Genomic DNA, 15,840 nt, shown 5'->3' with positions numbered 1-15,840 from the left:
TTGGTGTGTTGCAGTGTTGCTGCTGGCTGTGCTTGGTCAAGAAGAATCTTACCTTTTGCTCTTTCTCATTTATACACAATAGTTACGCAGAAAAAATGCTTTAACTTAGACTAGCTGGCATAGTAAGAAAAAAAAAGATGTAAGAAAAATGTAAAGTGCCAGTAACCTGTGTTATGGACTCAATTTTGCCTCATTTTAGGTTAGCTGACATAGTGGGTAATAAGAGATCATATCTTCCCTGCAGGGCTCGCTCCACGCTATCAAACTCACAGCAGTGCTTAACTCTTGCTTCCCTAGCAGGTTTTCCACTTACCTAAAGCCAGTGTAAGAGGTGCTATCTCTGCCATGTGTTTTGTCCCATAGTCATCATTATTTTGGCCAATTTGTTATTTCTTGTGACAACTGATATCAACGATGTCCATGACTGTGTGTTTCTGTAGATCACTGTTGTCCATGTGGAGACCCCTGTTATGCATAGACTTGAAAGTGAGCATTTGGTGTCGAGGCTAGGAAAATAAAAAGCTCAGTGCACTCAGACAACTTTGTTATTGCATTGAATTGCTCCAGAGATCAAAGGTAGGTTCTCTGTCTTTCGTGCCATTCAGAGCTTATCAGGAGTATAATTTGTTTCCTAAGGAACGGAGAAAGTTGGTCATTCTTGCCATCTGTGTCAGCATATTAGGTTTGTCATTGCTGCCACGCGCTACGCTTGCTGACAGCTTCAAAGCAGGCGTTTGTAAAAGTGTAATCAGGACTTTTAATGCTGGTATTAAACTTAGCCTGTGTTCACAGTACAGAACTGGAACGGCAGAGGCTTTAAGCTGCGAGTGCTGTCCTGCCAGCCATTGCTGTGGAGATGTTGCTGCTGCTTCCTGTCTGACAAAACATCCTGCTTGCTCAGAGGCTTCTTGGCATGCTGTGTGCTTCTCCCACTGCTGTTTTCTTTTTCCTGCATCAGGGAATCCTTCAAGAAATACACAGCCTTTCTTCCTAAGTGCACTGACTGCATGCGTTTCAGTCTACAGTTTCAGCATGATGGAGTCCGTGCCCAGTAAGCCCAGATGGAAGTACTGGTAATGAAGTGTCTGTGTTCTGCACAATGGTTGGACTTGCATTAGTGTCTGCAGAATCTTGACCTGTCAGGTGTAGTCACTGGGACATGTAGCAAGCCCATAGCCCTTTACTGAAAGTCAAAGGAGGTTTTAATAATGATAATTTATTCCAGAGAAATTATTTACTGGAAGTATCAAGTCATTTTTAACCCGTTATGAACTATTTAATGGAACAAAATATTATTCTTGTTCCAATATCCTGGTTATATTTGAACATCTGAATTTTTATTTTTTTTGCAAGATGACAAAATGCAGTAAGGAGTTGGCATGAAGTTTTCCTGAAAAATGCCATGTGGGGTTTCTTGAAGCATTGTACATCGCAGTGATCTAACAAAAACAGTTTAGTTACGGTGCCTGGAAATGAGCAATTTCAGGAGTTCATATCAGAATTTAATGTTATGAGACTGCCATAGGAGTAACCTTAGAAATTAATTTTGCATTTGCTAGGCATGAAGAGCATCAGGTTATTTCTCCTGCAGTGTCTACTCTTTGCCATCCTTGCACGGAATGCAGGGCAGGAGTGAAAAGCAAATTCATTTTCTCCAATTTAGTATGGTCCATCACTGTGCTGCCAATTACTGTGAGCTGGACACCTGCTGATTTAAGGAACATGGTGTACCAATGACGTCCTGTGAATGGATCTCCAGCTCCAACCTATCTGAATAAATTACTGGTAGTGAAAGGTGAGCAACTGTATTCATCTAGTAGGAGCTCATCCCTGGCAAGAAAGTTTCTTTTCGTTCACTTAGTAGAAGAAAAGTCCGTTCCTAAAATCCTGTTAGCTATACTAGGCTCTAAGTTTACTCATTTGTACCTGAGAGCAGGAATAATGTGTTTTGCTGCTCGTTTTGCAGTAGGATTTCTGTCATGCATAGCTCTCTGAAGGCATTGTGTAAAAATGGAACTCCTCGGTGTTTTCTCTTCTGAAAAAGATGCGCTGATACAGAATCACGGTCAGCATCGCTGTTATGCTGTCTGGAGGAGTGTAGGATGCTGCTGATGGCATACACATAATCGAAGCTTAATCATCAGTAGATGAACCACCTGTTACCCTTCAAGCCAGGTATTTCTCCACCTGCTGTACCTTTTTCTCCTCTGTCGTGCTTTGTCACAGCTGGTTGTGTTCTTGGCACATTGACACTTGTAATGCTGCATCATCTGGCAGCAGATAATTCAGAAGGGAATGTGTTCCAAAACCAGACACTAGTCTAATGAAGGTGTGTATTCTGTGTACTAAAGCAATAACTGTATTTTAACTTGCACTGAAAATAAACTGTTGACATGGGATTGTACCTGATAAAGCTTCCTTTTTTTATTAACTTCTTCAAGTTAAAATGTTCTTTGATGCTCCCGCAGTGTTGCTGTATTAACAAATATATTAAAAATCAAAGTGTGAATTTGGCAGAACTGCCATCTTGTGCCATTTTAGCAGCAGATATCTTTGTTTTTCCATCTCCTCGGTGGTTTCCTCCTTGGCACTGGTGTGCTCTTACAAATCCTGTGCTAAAACAAGAGATGCCGGCTTCTGTGAAAGTCATCTTCTTTGGTCTCTGCTTCTGTTAGTGTTTGAATGGGACTGCATATGGACAAATATCTGTATCATGGGAGCTGAGGCTTTGCTACTTCTTGTGCAGTCGCTGACTCGAGTTACCAGTAATTTCATTTCACAGAAGATTCCTAAAGTCCAGCTTCCTACAAGAGAAGTGCTGCGCTTTCCCGTTTCTCAGCCTGCTTAATTCAACACTGCACAGACAGACAGTAGTGTAAAATGGTTTTTATTGGAAGAGCACAGATCAGTTCCATTCAGGGGTCAGGAGAGCAGCCTTTTAATGGTGATGGTGTCTTCACTGTTTGTGCTCCTAATCCACATGCTTTGTTCTTCTGCTATTTTGCAGGCATTTGCTGTTTTTCCAAAAGCACTGCCTTTTAGCTTCTGTCTCGCATCCCTGCTTTCCTATATGGACCCAGTCCACTGTTATTCTGTGGGCTGGTTTATACAGTTCTGAGACTGGAAAGGTATTTTTTTATATTTCCTCTCTCATTTTTTTCATCTAAGATTGCAAACTCTTAAAAACTGCAACAAAACATTGAAAGGAGCTTAGACTCCATAGTGAGAAGGTTCTTTCTGAATGCTCTCTGTACTATCTGTGGGGTAAGCACTTATGTTCAGCCTTTTATTTTAAATTCTCATTATCTGCTTGAGATTTTCTTTTGGTGATTGGAGACCCCTTTTTTTTTAACACAGCTATTGACTCACTCACACGATGGAGGTGTAGCAGATATCTTTTGTGATGGTGTTTTCATATAATGCACAATACTGCTCTGAAACTGGAAGTCATGGCCCACAGATAACTTGCATATGTTTTCAACTTCTATTCCCAGAATAGCAATCATGAAAATTCCACTACTAATACAGATGGTGCTGTGGTAGCCTTGTAACAAAGAATTCTTGCAGGCAAGATCAATATTTCAGGGAAAAAAAAGGGTTTTTTTCTCAGCACTTTTGAGGATGTGGTCTGGATTGTTCCTTTTCTCCTATGCATGCATTTAACAGATGAACATTCCTTATCTTGGGTTCTCATTTTTGCCCACATATTTTGTGCAATCATTAGATCTGATTTCTTCTCTGCTTTAAAAAAAAAAGAAGAAGCTTTAAAAAGATCTTTTTTTTAAACTTCAGAGAGTTCAAGACAATGTTTTTGGTGCTTGGATGGAGGGGTGTGTGATGGCATCACGAAGGTGTTTGCATCAGCTGTAGATGTGGCTTTGTTGAAGGTTTTTCTGCTTAATTCATGATATCCACTTACTATAGAGGTATAACTGCATATGATTTAATGATGCTTTCCTGCAAACCTCCACATCATTCTTCTTACACTTACTCTGGAGCTTTTTAACATGGTACTGTGCATTCACCTGTAAATTCAAATACAGATTGGGTCACAGACTGTAACACAGGGAAAGAACACAATGCTGGCTGCAAAACTCATGTCTTGTCTTTTTTATAGTCATTACTTCTTTGAAGTTATTCATTTATATATACCCTGTTGTCATTTCAAGAAGCATAGGATTCAAAGAAGCATCCAAACCGCCTGTACTTGCTATGGTTTAATTCCTGTGTCCTCTGCTCCAGTCTTGAAAGAGAAGTCTCTTAATATGTCACATAGCAAACCTTTCTCACGCTATTTTTTTTTTTAGTGAAAAAATCAAATACCTCTTTTATTGTTCCTGTTTGCTTCTGAAACCAGTAAATGATTCCAAGAACAGCATTTTCCACCAACTGCCATCAGCAATTGTTGTTTAGAGATGCTTAATTGTTGGCAACCTGCCTTGGCCTTTCTGTCTCTCACAACCAACTGTGATGTTCTCCTTTTTTTTTTTTCCTCCTCCTGGTTTTGATACATCTGGGTTATTTAAGTGCTCTTTGGGTTGCTTTATCCCATTTCTTCCTGCTGACATCTCTCCCTTTCTTTGTTAGGCTTAGGTTGCACAAAACCTAAACCTAAAACCTGGTAAGTTTTCAGCGCCATCTTTTTTCCCCTCCCATCTCTGTTCAATCTCATGCAAAGAACTCTGCTGTTTGGCTCATTCGTGTGCTTATGGAATTTAAAGAAACACATGAGGATGCTTGGTATTTATTAGAGCTTTATTGATACTTACACAGCCACTCTCTACAGAGCAGTTGCTGAAGCAGGAGCCCTATTTTCAGAATTTAGATAAAAGGGTTTGGATTTCTCTACTTAAATCAGAGCTTCGATCTTTAAATCTGAAAGAGGGAAAGATTTTGCAAAAGATTTCAAGAATGAATAGGTGGATGGAAAGAGGATGGGCTGCAGGTGTGGTGATACAGGAAAGCTAAAAGAAGTAAGCAGCAATGTGGAAACTTGGAACAAGGCTGCGATAACACAGTCCTTGTTTCTGTCTTTCCTGAGTTCAGTTTTTTCTTACTGCTTGGTTAAAGTTTCAATGGAAGATATTAGTTCTGTCAAGCCTGTTACATTATTCAAACTTATTTTGCTCCTGCATTTTTTTGTACTGAAAATGCTTTTTTCTATTTATTTTCTTAGTTTCTCTTCATTAGCCTTGAGATCAGTAATAGAGTAGATATGTTTGTGAGTCACTGTATGATTTTATGTGCCATATTTTTTTCTTCCTGATATGCTGCTCATTTTTTTTTTTTGTTACTGACTTTTCATAACTCACAGCCCTTTCATATTTCAGTTGTTTGAAAATTGATCCCTTGCCCTTGAGGTGAGAGCTTTCCAATTTGTTGAGCTCTATCTCTGTACAGGGAGAATAGTGCTTTGTAACTGGGGCCAGTGCCATGTGCTTTGCTTTCTGCCACCAGCTTGTTTCAGTGGACCTGCTGCTACCTGGTTTGCTCAGTCCTAGTGCTGCTGTAAAATGCAGAGAGCAGTTTGTGGTCTCTATCAGTGTGTCCCTTCTTGGATCTCATATACTTGCTAAGTGCTTGGATTACTGAGACCAATAAATCCTTTCCTAGAGGCTACACAGAGTCTGACAGTCTTTCTTTTGTCCCCACACTTTACACCTGGGCTGACTGCTTCTCACCTTATGAGAGCAGGTGCTCGTGGAGTATTTGTCCTTGAACTGTTCTCCTGACTTCTGTGTACCTAAACTCATGATTCCATTGCATAAAATGATAATGGGCTCGTACTTATGAGAGGTTCTGTATCAGAAAATGAGCTATCAAAAGTAGCTTGCCTACTTTTTCATTGGCAAGAAAAAGATTTCTGTATATGTGCATATATTTCTGTGTATTCTGTACAGAATATATATATATATTCTGTATATGTTCCCTTAAAGTGGAAAGCTGCCTGGCCAAGCGTTCCTCTTTTTGAGTGGCCAGGTAACCATCACCATCTCTAGAAGTCATCTGATTGTCTGGTAGAGAAGACAGTTGATAGTGCCTCTCCTCAGTGGGATTTAAAGTAAGATCCTGCCCTGCAATCTCAGCCACAAATGGCATTGAAACCTATTTGAAAGAATGGATTAAGGAAGATCAGTTTGACTGAAGGATCTCAGCAGTCTTTGTTGGATACTTTTATTAAAATGTTCTGGGTTTCCTTGGAAGCAGCAGCGTATCAAATTGGAGAAAAGTAGAAGACTTCACACTTCTTTAGCTGCAATCCCAATGTGGTCCGTAGGTTTTTAGCAGCTTGCTGAAAGGTTTCTGTTCACATGGCCACAACAGTGGTTTGGAGCTTGGGTTTGGGCACTCAGCTTAGGGACAAACTCTGCTTTTCTCTTGAGACAACTGGATCATCAGCAGAACTGTAACGAGCTTATAACAAGATGTTATACTGAAAATGATTATTGATGGTTTGCTCTTAGCATTTGTAGAAGTATCTGGGTCTTCCCTGAGTTTGGAACTAAACATTCCAACTCTAGTTCTTCTTGTAGTTGAAGTGCATAGCTTCAGGCCAGCTGCTGCTGAATTATGTAGTGTCCCCCAGCTTCCTTCCTCTTCCCTACTTGCTAACTTCCCACGATGAAGTCTAGGAGGCACACAATTTCTGTAGTAGCTTCAAGTTGACGTGAAATTTTGTCTAAATCAGTGCTGTGTTTTTGTGTTCCTTCCTTGCGTTGCTTCTCGTAATATTCACTGCAAATGTCAGACTCTCCTCAGTGATACGTTTGGCACAGGTTAAGTGTAACAGACAAAGGTTTGCCCCAAGCCTGCCGATGGGACAGCTTGGTGACTGCAAGTGAGTAAACATTTTAAATAATTGAGTATTTTAACAAGCATCTTACGTACATGTTTAAAAGGCAGCAACAACAGTGGGGCTACTGTAGGATCAGAGCACTGTAAATTTGAATTGCTTACTAGAAGTTTAACCTCAGGCACCGGCTGTCAGCACGTTCCTTGTTTGGTCTGTGTGCGTTCTGACTGAACAGCAGTTGAAGAGTTACTTTTGAGATTGAGATTGTGGATGTGAGGCTCCAAATGCCGTGACGTTGTGATCAGGTTTGTGATGTTGCTGGATCCTTTTTGAAGCTGCTGGCTCGGGCTGTGAGCAGGCTCCAGAGACACCAGTTCCGTTTGTTTGGGGGGTTTCATTGGGAACATTGAATGGGGAAGCTCCTGCTCCTCTGGGAGTTGATTTTGGTTTTGTTTTGACCACAAAAAGCCCATACTGCCCAGCAAGTTCGTTCTGTACCCAAACACAGTGCTGTAAATCTGTGCAGAATGCTGACCGATGATGTACAAAATAATTGGATTTTTTGTCTTCTGAGTTAGCGCTTTTTCTTCCATTGGAGGACTCTCAGTTCTATTCCTGGACACCGTTGTGCTCTGTTATACTCACCCCTTTTCTGTATGGAATTACACAGTAATTGCCACTCAGTACTAGAGATCCATCTTGTCTGATGGCTTATGACAGCAGGCACTTGTTAGATGCCACATAAGCTTTTTAAAATCCAATGGCTGATGTCAGACACTTGAGAGGAAGGTGCCAGAAAACAAGCAGTAAAAAACTGTCAGGCAATTTCTCCCTGAGGGAAGTGGGTTTTGGGGCTCCTATGAGCTGGTTATGTTACAAAAGATAACATTTTTTTTCTCATATTGCTGTTCATTTTTTAATATTTCCTGTACATCTATTTTTACTATCGTTAAATGTAAATACCATTCTAAATAAATGCTTTCTGTCAATGACAAGCAAGTGTGTTGCTGCTTTCAAAGTAGGCTAGCTAATTTTTGAACAGAGAACATCTCGTCCCAGCTGCTTTACAAATGAAATAACCAGCAATGAAAAAGATGTTCCACCTTTTGCAATTTAAAGAAGTCCTCTTCGTTCTCAGATGAGTACCTGCAAAGGGATAATACATGTTGTGAGGCTTTTGTGGCCATGTATGCCTAGGTGCAGAGCAGAATCCAGGCTGCTTTGCCCTAAATGGTGCAACTCTTAGCACTGTTGACAGCCTGGCTTTGTCCGCACTGCCATGGTTGTGGCATAAGATGCTGGACAGTTTTAACTTGGTGTGGCTTCCTCTCTGTCCTGTTTTCCCTGTCTCTCCTCACAGGCTATCTCTGGGCTTCCTGATTACTTCCTATTTAAGATCAGTAATGACTTCTCTGTTAGAATAAATAATGACTGTTGTATTGCAGTGACCATTATACTGCATTTCCAAATGTCACCACGTCGATGTACTTTGTGACAGAGATGCACTTAGTGCATGTGTAGTGGTAAGCTAGAATGTCTGCACACTGATTAAACGCAGGGAAAATGTTACATTTTTGATACTAAAATGTCTTGCTGTTAATAATCTACATATAACTTACCTGTGTCTTACGATTAGGAATTGTGAAGCGTGCATACTTCATGCATTGTCATTTAGTTCTCACTTCTAAGAGAATGTTAAGCAGCTCCTTTTGTTACAGATGCTGGTTCCCTGACTTCCAGTGCTGTTGCCCAACCTGCTATCAAGCTTATTTTGCCTCTCTATTTTACAATGTAAACAGGAAATAACCTGTAAATGGGATAATGCTCAAAGAAGGCCAGTCAGTTAAAAAGGCAATGTGTTTCTACAATGATTGCAGATTCTGCCATGAGTGCATTCAGTGATTTAAGGAAAGAAAAAAACTAACACCTTTTACCAACATTTAAAATAGATATTTTCAGGTGTGTAATTGTTGTTTCTGTTCAAAACAAAGTATTTCAGCTTTGGAGGTTGCTCAGCATTCATTTTAAATGCAGAGAAGCATTTAAGCACTGGCTGTAACGTGTGAGTTGTCCCATTATATGAAGGCTGAACCCTGCATGACCCAGTTCCCACATAGACCAGCATGCAGATGTTTTCCCTGCTCCGTATTAATCCTTATGTAAAACATTGTCACTGAATTTCAACAGATACAAGGAATTCAGATTCCTACATGCCATTACTGGCAATGACATTTAACAGAAGGTTCTTTTCATTATCTGTTGCAGTGCATTTGCCACTCTGAGAGCACATCACTGGCATTATGCTCAAGCTTTTCCTTGTTGGTTTTTGCAGAATTCAGACTGCTCACTGAGTGGTGCAAGTCCTATTGGGGTTTGTATGTGCCAGTACCAAACTCATTTACAGAAACTCATTTTGGGGGCTGTTTGACTTCTTGCATTTCGGTCTTACTTCCTGTTCAGAAGAATTGAGCTGGGAAACCTCGTTTGCTCAGACCTACCTCATTAATGTTTAATGATTGTTTTGGTTTCTTTTTAACCTTTTGATTCCACAACTGACAACAGGATATATACACAACTGGCAGGATATATATATTTATTTGTTTGCTTTTGTGAGCAACTTTTTTTCTGGAAAGAATACAGTGTGATAATAGAGCTGTAAAGATGGGCTTTGTAAACAAGGCTTAATTATGTCCCATTCAGCTGCTGGTGTAGAGAAATGTTGATGTGATATGGGAGATGTTCCTTGTAGGTGGATTAAAACCCCATCAGTCTCCCCAGGTACCCTATTTAATATACCAGCAAAGAGCTAGAGAACAGCTTGGTGAGCAAATTAAGGAAAACCTGACTTGGGGACACACGGATCTGAAAGTATGGTGGGAGGCATTGGTAAAGACTGAAAGGAGCTTTGCCTTTGATTTCTTATTCATCAACCTCCCACAGTATGCTAAGAAGAACAAACATACTGTGAATCTCTAGATAGAGAGTTTCTGCTGTGTTCGTTCTGGGAGTGGAGAGTGGAAGTCAGTCTTGTTCATAGGACAGCTTTCAGGAGGTGCATGGTTCTCATGATATGAAAGTGTTCTTTGTCCTAAGTTAATGGAATTATTTATCCTTACCCTTACTGCCAACCTGGTCAGTGTTGTGTAAGCAGCGCGTAAGAGGAGTGTTCTCATTTCTGGTAGATAAGAGGTACTCAGCTTCTAAATGAGATTTGCATGGAAGCAGGGAATTGCTAGGTTAGCGGATAACTGCCAGATGTAGTTTAAAAAGCCTTCTATAAGAGTAGAACAGGCAAAATAATCCAATTTGTCAGCAATCCGGAACCAACTAACAAAGGCTAAGGGAATTATATAGAAAACAGATCCTCTTTCCGTTAACAGGGCTGTTCCCAGTTGTCTTGGCCTTGCAGGTGGTCTTGTTCCTTTTTGCTGGTGGTAAGGTTTCATGGCTTTATTTTGAATGCTTTGGAAATAGCCCCTTGCAGAGGACCTGCTCTTCCAGGACGTGTTGTGTTCCGTCAGGGCTGTGGATTACAGGGAAGGGAACGTTCCTGTGGAATGATGCAAAGCCTTCGGGTCAGACCAATTCAAGGATACACAGCACTATTCACCCTCCCTTTCCCCCCCCCCCCCCTTTCTATAACAGCCTTGTTTTAAAGGGGAAAGAAACAGCATTGTTGCAGTTTGTGCTCATTTTCTGTGCTCAATCTTCAGAACATACGCTGTTACAGAGGTCTGTTTGGTTTTGAATGTGGGCGTTCAAGAAGGTGATCTAAAGGAGTATCACCTCAGTATGCGTATAAGCCATCCAAAAATTGCTGAGGATTGAGAAATTTCAAAATATGATTAACATCAATTGATGTGCCCTCAAAATAGGGCTCATTTCTGGGGGAAAGGCTGTAATGGAAAATGTTCAGCTGCAGCAGTAAACATGATGTATCTGTTCACACTAAATACTTTACAGGCTGTGATAGAAGGACTGCGATCCAAACTTGATTTTTTTTACACTATATTTCATATTCACTCAGTTGTGTGTAGAAATGAGGTTGAGAGGAAAAATAGCATCTTAAATTTCTACTTTTTCATACTTGTGACCCGTTGGGTTTGATCAAGCACTATTGCCCACAGTCTTGTACAGCCTGTTACTCCTTCCAGCCTCCAGAATTGCTGATCAGTGTCTTTAAAGAACAGGATAAGTTGTCTACAAGGATTAACAACCAGCACTTTAATTAATTAATACCCAGTTCAGAAATCCCCAATGCATATGGAAAAAAAACCAACTAGTGAAATACTTCCCTCATACCCGAATGTCTGTGCTCTGGGGATAATATGCCATAACTGCCAAGCCTGGTTTCTGCCAGGCACAGCAGTCCTGTGCTGCACCATCACGATTGCTCCCTATGGGGGTGTTTGCAGGCTGGGTGCTTAGGCAGCTGTGTTTCAGAACGTGATGCTGAACTCGAACCAGGTTGCCCAGTCTGAGCCTTTTTTTTTTTTTTTTTACCTTGGGATACACATTTGTGTTGGTTTAACTCATGTTTGTTTGATCTCCAAAGAACCAGGCCTTGCACAGGGTGAGCCGTCATCCAGACTGAGATGGCCTTCTGCCAGCACCTCATTTACTGGCTGCAGGCTCACCAGCCAGCCAGCAGCCCTTTGTCTCTAAGCTCTCTTCCATTACAAAGTCTCTTTATTTCAGGAATAGCAAAGGACAAAGTCATTCCAGTCCATGTGGTTAGGTACTTTACGTTTCTGCTGTTTGTATTGTTTGGGTTTTTTTGTTTTCTACTAATGATATTATTTGAGTGTTCCAGTCTGAACATGTTTTCCTACAGTTCATCCGGTTACTGATGACCATTTCCATTGTTTCTCTTGAATTCAAATCTGCTGTCTTTTCCTGAGAGGATGCAAGATAATGGGTTCCTACAGAATGCAGCTGAAAATCTGCAGACATGAGTTTGCCCCTAACTATTGAGGAGGAGCACTCTATTCCTGCTGGCAGAGTTGCTCCTCCCAGATACACACTCAGCATTCAGTTTCTCCTTCTGGTTGAGAGGTGGACTCCAGCAGAGCAAATCCAGACACACAGTGCCTTTTAGTTCTTGCTGCATCAGAAGAATAAGAAAAAGGGGAATCAATACATCCCGGTGTACCCTTCTGTTGGCAGGAAGGAGCAGTGCTTGCATGGTCTTTGCAGCCTGAAGACCCTGTTCTTCCTTGAGACCATGCATATTCTGCAGCAGTTCTGCCTGCTGCGACTGGGAGAGGAGAGTTGGGTACCTTCATCCATGATGATATCCTTATGTTCAACTACGGTTGCGTGCATTTCTCTTTGGGTCAAGAATCTCTTCCCTACCTGTCTTGCTGTAGACAATGGAAGGATGGAGGTTGCACTCATTTGATTGAGGGAGTGCTTTGTGTCATCAAATTTTGCTTTTACTGTGTGATGGAAGTATAATGCTCCAAATTTGATTCTTCTGTCATCTCAGGAAAATTTCAAGTCATATGTTTTTCTTATTGAATTGAGACCAATATCAAGCAGTGTTTTGCTGCTTTAGGTTCCATATTGCACCTTGAAGGAAAGCAGTGCAGTAGGAACTGTCTGATAGGAACCATTTGTCTCTGATGCGGAATGCTACCATTCTTCCATACCGTGTTATAACTAGTGCCTCTGTGTTGCAGACAGCCATTCCTTTCTCATCTCACTTTTTGCTGTAGCTAGCACATGCTGTCTCATTTTCTGACATTGACTATCATGTTACTGTTGGCTTTCTGTTGGTGTTGGCTGGCATGGAGAGATACTGGAGAAGGAAATCTCCATTCATCATTTTATCTCTAAATCCCTCTAATTCCTTTGTAGTGGCAATGAGTGTTTCTTCTTTAAGTTTTTGCTCTGAGCAATCGGTTTAAAATGAAATCATAGAATCATATCTTAGAATGACAGAATGGCTTGGGTTGGAAGGAACCTCAAGGATCATCAGTATTGTGAAGGTTTTTCTCTCCTTACTCCGGGCTGCTAGAAAAACCTAACAACAGACTTTACATCAAAGATTTCTTTTCATCATATGCTATTTTAGTTTTCAGATCTGTGATTTAAGCTCTTGTTTTCTGACAGAACAACAGAAGAGTAGTGTGGATGGGATGGGAACATAAATGCATTTGCTTTTTGTTCCTGCAGTACTTGAGAGAAAGTGAAATGTCACAGTGTATTTTTCTTTTAACACCCCCATAGAAATGCTGCTTCATGCTGTATGTTGCTGTAGGATCAAAGCCTAAGAGTACCACCAGAGCCACCTTAGAGAGCTTTTATACTGAAGTGAGCCTCATTTTTGATCTATAACCTGAAGAGAAGATACTCTCAATGATTAGTACTACTTAAATACCTTTGGGGAGTTCTTATTTAATTTGATTTTGTTCTGTGATTTGTGTTGTGTGATTTTGTTTTTACATCGCAGTTGTAAGAGGTGAACCCTTCAGTTTTCTGTGCTTCCTCAATTTGATTGAAATTTCTAAACGAACAACTTCTACGTTATTAACAGGACATGGAGCAGATGTGAAATGTGTTGACTGGCATCCAACAAAGGGTTTAGTTGTATCAGGAAGCAAAGACAGCCAACAGCCGATCAAGTTCTGGGATCCAAAAACTGGCCAGAGCCTTGCCACGCTGTAAGTCCATGCCCACACCCTTTGCTTTGCTCGAATACAAGCTGACTTCAGGTTTGTCTCTTTCTAGCTTATTACCTCACATCTTTCCAGCCATGTGCGATTACTTCAAACAGAAAGCTAATACTTTAATTATGCCAGAAAATCTAGAAATTAGGTGAAGTCTAAACTTCAAAAATAGTGACTTTAATCACAGCATCACCGAGGTTGGAAAAGACCTCCAAGATCATCCAGTCTGACCACTCATCTACTACCAATATTGCCCAATAAACCATGTCCCTTAGGACCACATCTAAGTGTTTCTTGAACATCTCCAGGGATGGTGTTTCAACCAGCTCTCAGGGCAGCCCATTCCAGTGCCTGATCACTCTTTCAGAGAAGAAATGTTTCCTAATATCCAGCCTGAATCTACCCTGGTTTCAAAGTACAAATAGCAACATCCAGGCATACGGCACAGAAAGGTCTGCTATCCTAGCTTAGTAGCCTGACCTGCTTTGTTGTTGACCTCAATATTCGGAACTGATAAATAATCATGTTTGATTTGTCTGAGAAATTGATATGTGGACAAACAATTTTCTTTCTGCGCCTGCAGACACGCTCATAAGAACACAGTGATGGAGGTGAAGCTGAATCTGAATGGCAACTGGTTGCTAACAGCTTCTCGTGACCATCTCTGCAAGCTCTTTGACATTCGTAACCTGAAAGAGGAACTTCAGGTCTTCAGGGGTCATAAGAAAGAGGCCACAGGTCAGTAGTTGTTTGATATCGCAATGTTTTCTCAGTACGCTTGGATTAAAAATGAAAGTTCTTGAGATCCTGATTTACATGAGATAGGAATTCTAGTGTCATACGTTCTGATTGTCAGTTATTTTGTATTTCAGCTGTGGCCTGGCATCCTGTTCACGAGGGGCTGTTTGCCAGTGGAGGGTCTGATGGCTCTTTGTTATTCTGGCATGTTGGGTACGTAGCATTTTCACCAGCACGTTGGAAAGGTGATGGTCAGATGCTCAGGCTGTTACATGAAACACACAATACACTTTCCACTTTTGAATGCATGTTTATCGTTTTACTCTATCACTGAGGATTTTTGTGAATAGGCTTCGTTTCTAAAGCTATATTTTAAAGGATAAATTGCTTGTACACAGTGTAGTCTTTTCTTGAGGGGTGATCAGTGATTAAAGCTGCTAGTTTCTTAGAGCTTCTCATGGTGTATTGTAATTATTTTACTTTTAAATGAATAGTTTTAACATTTCCTATGCAATTAAATTCCTGCTTAAGTACAACTGTGTATCATGAATTCGTGCAATAGAAAAATACCTGAGTCTTATTTTTACTGAAGTAGGGGACAGAGGAACAGGAACACCTACAGAAGTTTTGTATTGTATCTGAATCAGGTAATCTTCTCTGTGATAGCTGTTTGGTTTTTTTTAATGCATCAGGGTTGAGAAGGAGGTTGGTGGAATGGAAATGGCCCATGAAGGAATGATCTGGAGTCTGGCGTGGCATCCCCTCGGACACATTCTCTGTTCGGGCTCAAATGATCACACCAGGTATTTTAAAATATGCAAAGAAGGAGTCTGAGGGGATGTGTGTATGTTCAGAACCATACAGGGTGCTTGGCATTGGTGAACAGAGAGAGGTTCTGATACACAGCCAATGGGCAAAGCAGAGAGACAAACTTGAGTGGGAAGGACCTGACATTTTACATGAGAAGTTAGGGTGATGTTTAACCTCTTTTCCTTCATCTAAGGAAGCCTTAAGAAACACTGACGTTTCAGGTTCGTGTGAGATTTGGAAGCTGAGGAGCTTAATAAATATTCTTTTGATGAAGAAATATTCCAATCTCCACAATGTTTTTGCCCTCAGATCATCTGCTGATCATGTCTCTTTGTGCATTACAAGTGCCGTGGAATGTGCTGTGATGGAGTATCTATAAGTGGGGTGAATTTTTGTGTGTAGATGTGTCTACCATCAAGGTTAGCTTTATGTGAAGGATGTGCTTAAACAGAGGAGGAGGTTCTTAGAGCTGTCTGGATATCGGTGGTACCAGTGCATTGTATTTACTTCATGCTTTGAAGCATTTTCTGAATAGTAACTGTACAGTTAATAAAGTATAGAATCATAGCATGGCCTGGGTTGAAAAGGACCACAGTGATCATCCAGTTTCAACCCCCCTGCTATGTGCAAGGTTGCCAACCACCAGACCAGGCTGCCCAGAGCCTTAGTAATGGTTTTTCATTTGAACCTGACACCTAATGTTCAGATTCACTGCTGAACTCGATTAGTAGGAGTTGAACCCTTATATAACCAAGTTAGCATACTAAAATTTAGATAAATAAGTTGTTAGGTTAAAAGTAGTTATTCTTCTTGACCTCCTGTTGAGCT

General features: G+C 40.8%; 1 protein-coding gene across 6 annotated transcripts in view; it reads left to right on the top strand.

Annotated features, from left to right (window-relative positions):
* WDR33 (WD repeat domain 33) overlaps positions 1-15,840 on the top strand; it is a 61,895-nt gene that overhangs the window by 30,708 nt on the left and 15,347 nt on the right. For 3 of the 6 annotated variants that reach the window (XM_048955359.1, XM_048955353.1, XM_048955354.1), the window contains exons 8-11: positions 13,332-13,458; positions 14,048-14,202; positions 14,337-14,415; positions 14,895-15,005. In XM_048955359.1, coding sequence (XP_048811316.1) covers positions 13,332-13,458; positions 14,048-14,202; positions 14,337-14,415; positions 14,895-15,005 — 472 coding nt within the window. The other 3 variants (XM_048955355.1, XM_048955357.1, XM_048955358.1) reach the window with 3 other exon arrangements.

This window comes from Lagopus muta, chromosome 9, assembly GCF_023343835.1.
Source record: "Lagopus muta isolate bLagMut1 chromosome 9, bLagMut1 primary, whole genome shotgun sequence".
NCBI classification, from domain to species: domain Eukaryota; kingdom Metazoa; phylum Chordata; class Aves; order Galliformes; family Phasianidae; genus Lagopus; species Lagopus muta.
The sequence above is the reverse complement of the archived record's forward strand: the minus strand, read 5'-3'. Positions and strand labels throughout refer to the sequence as shown.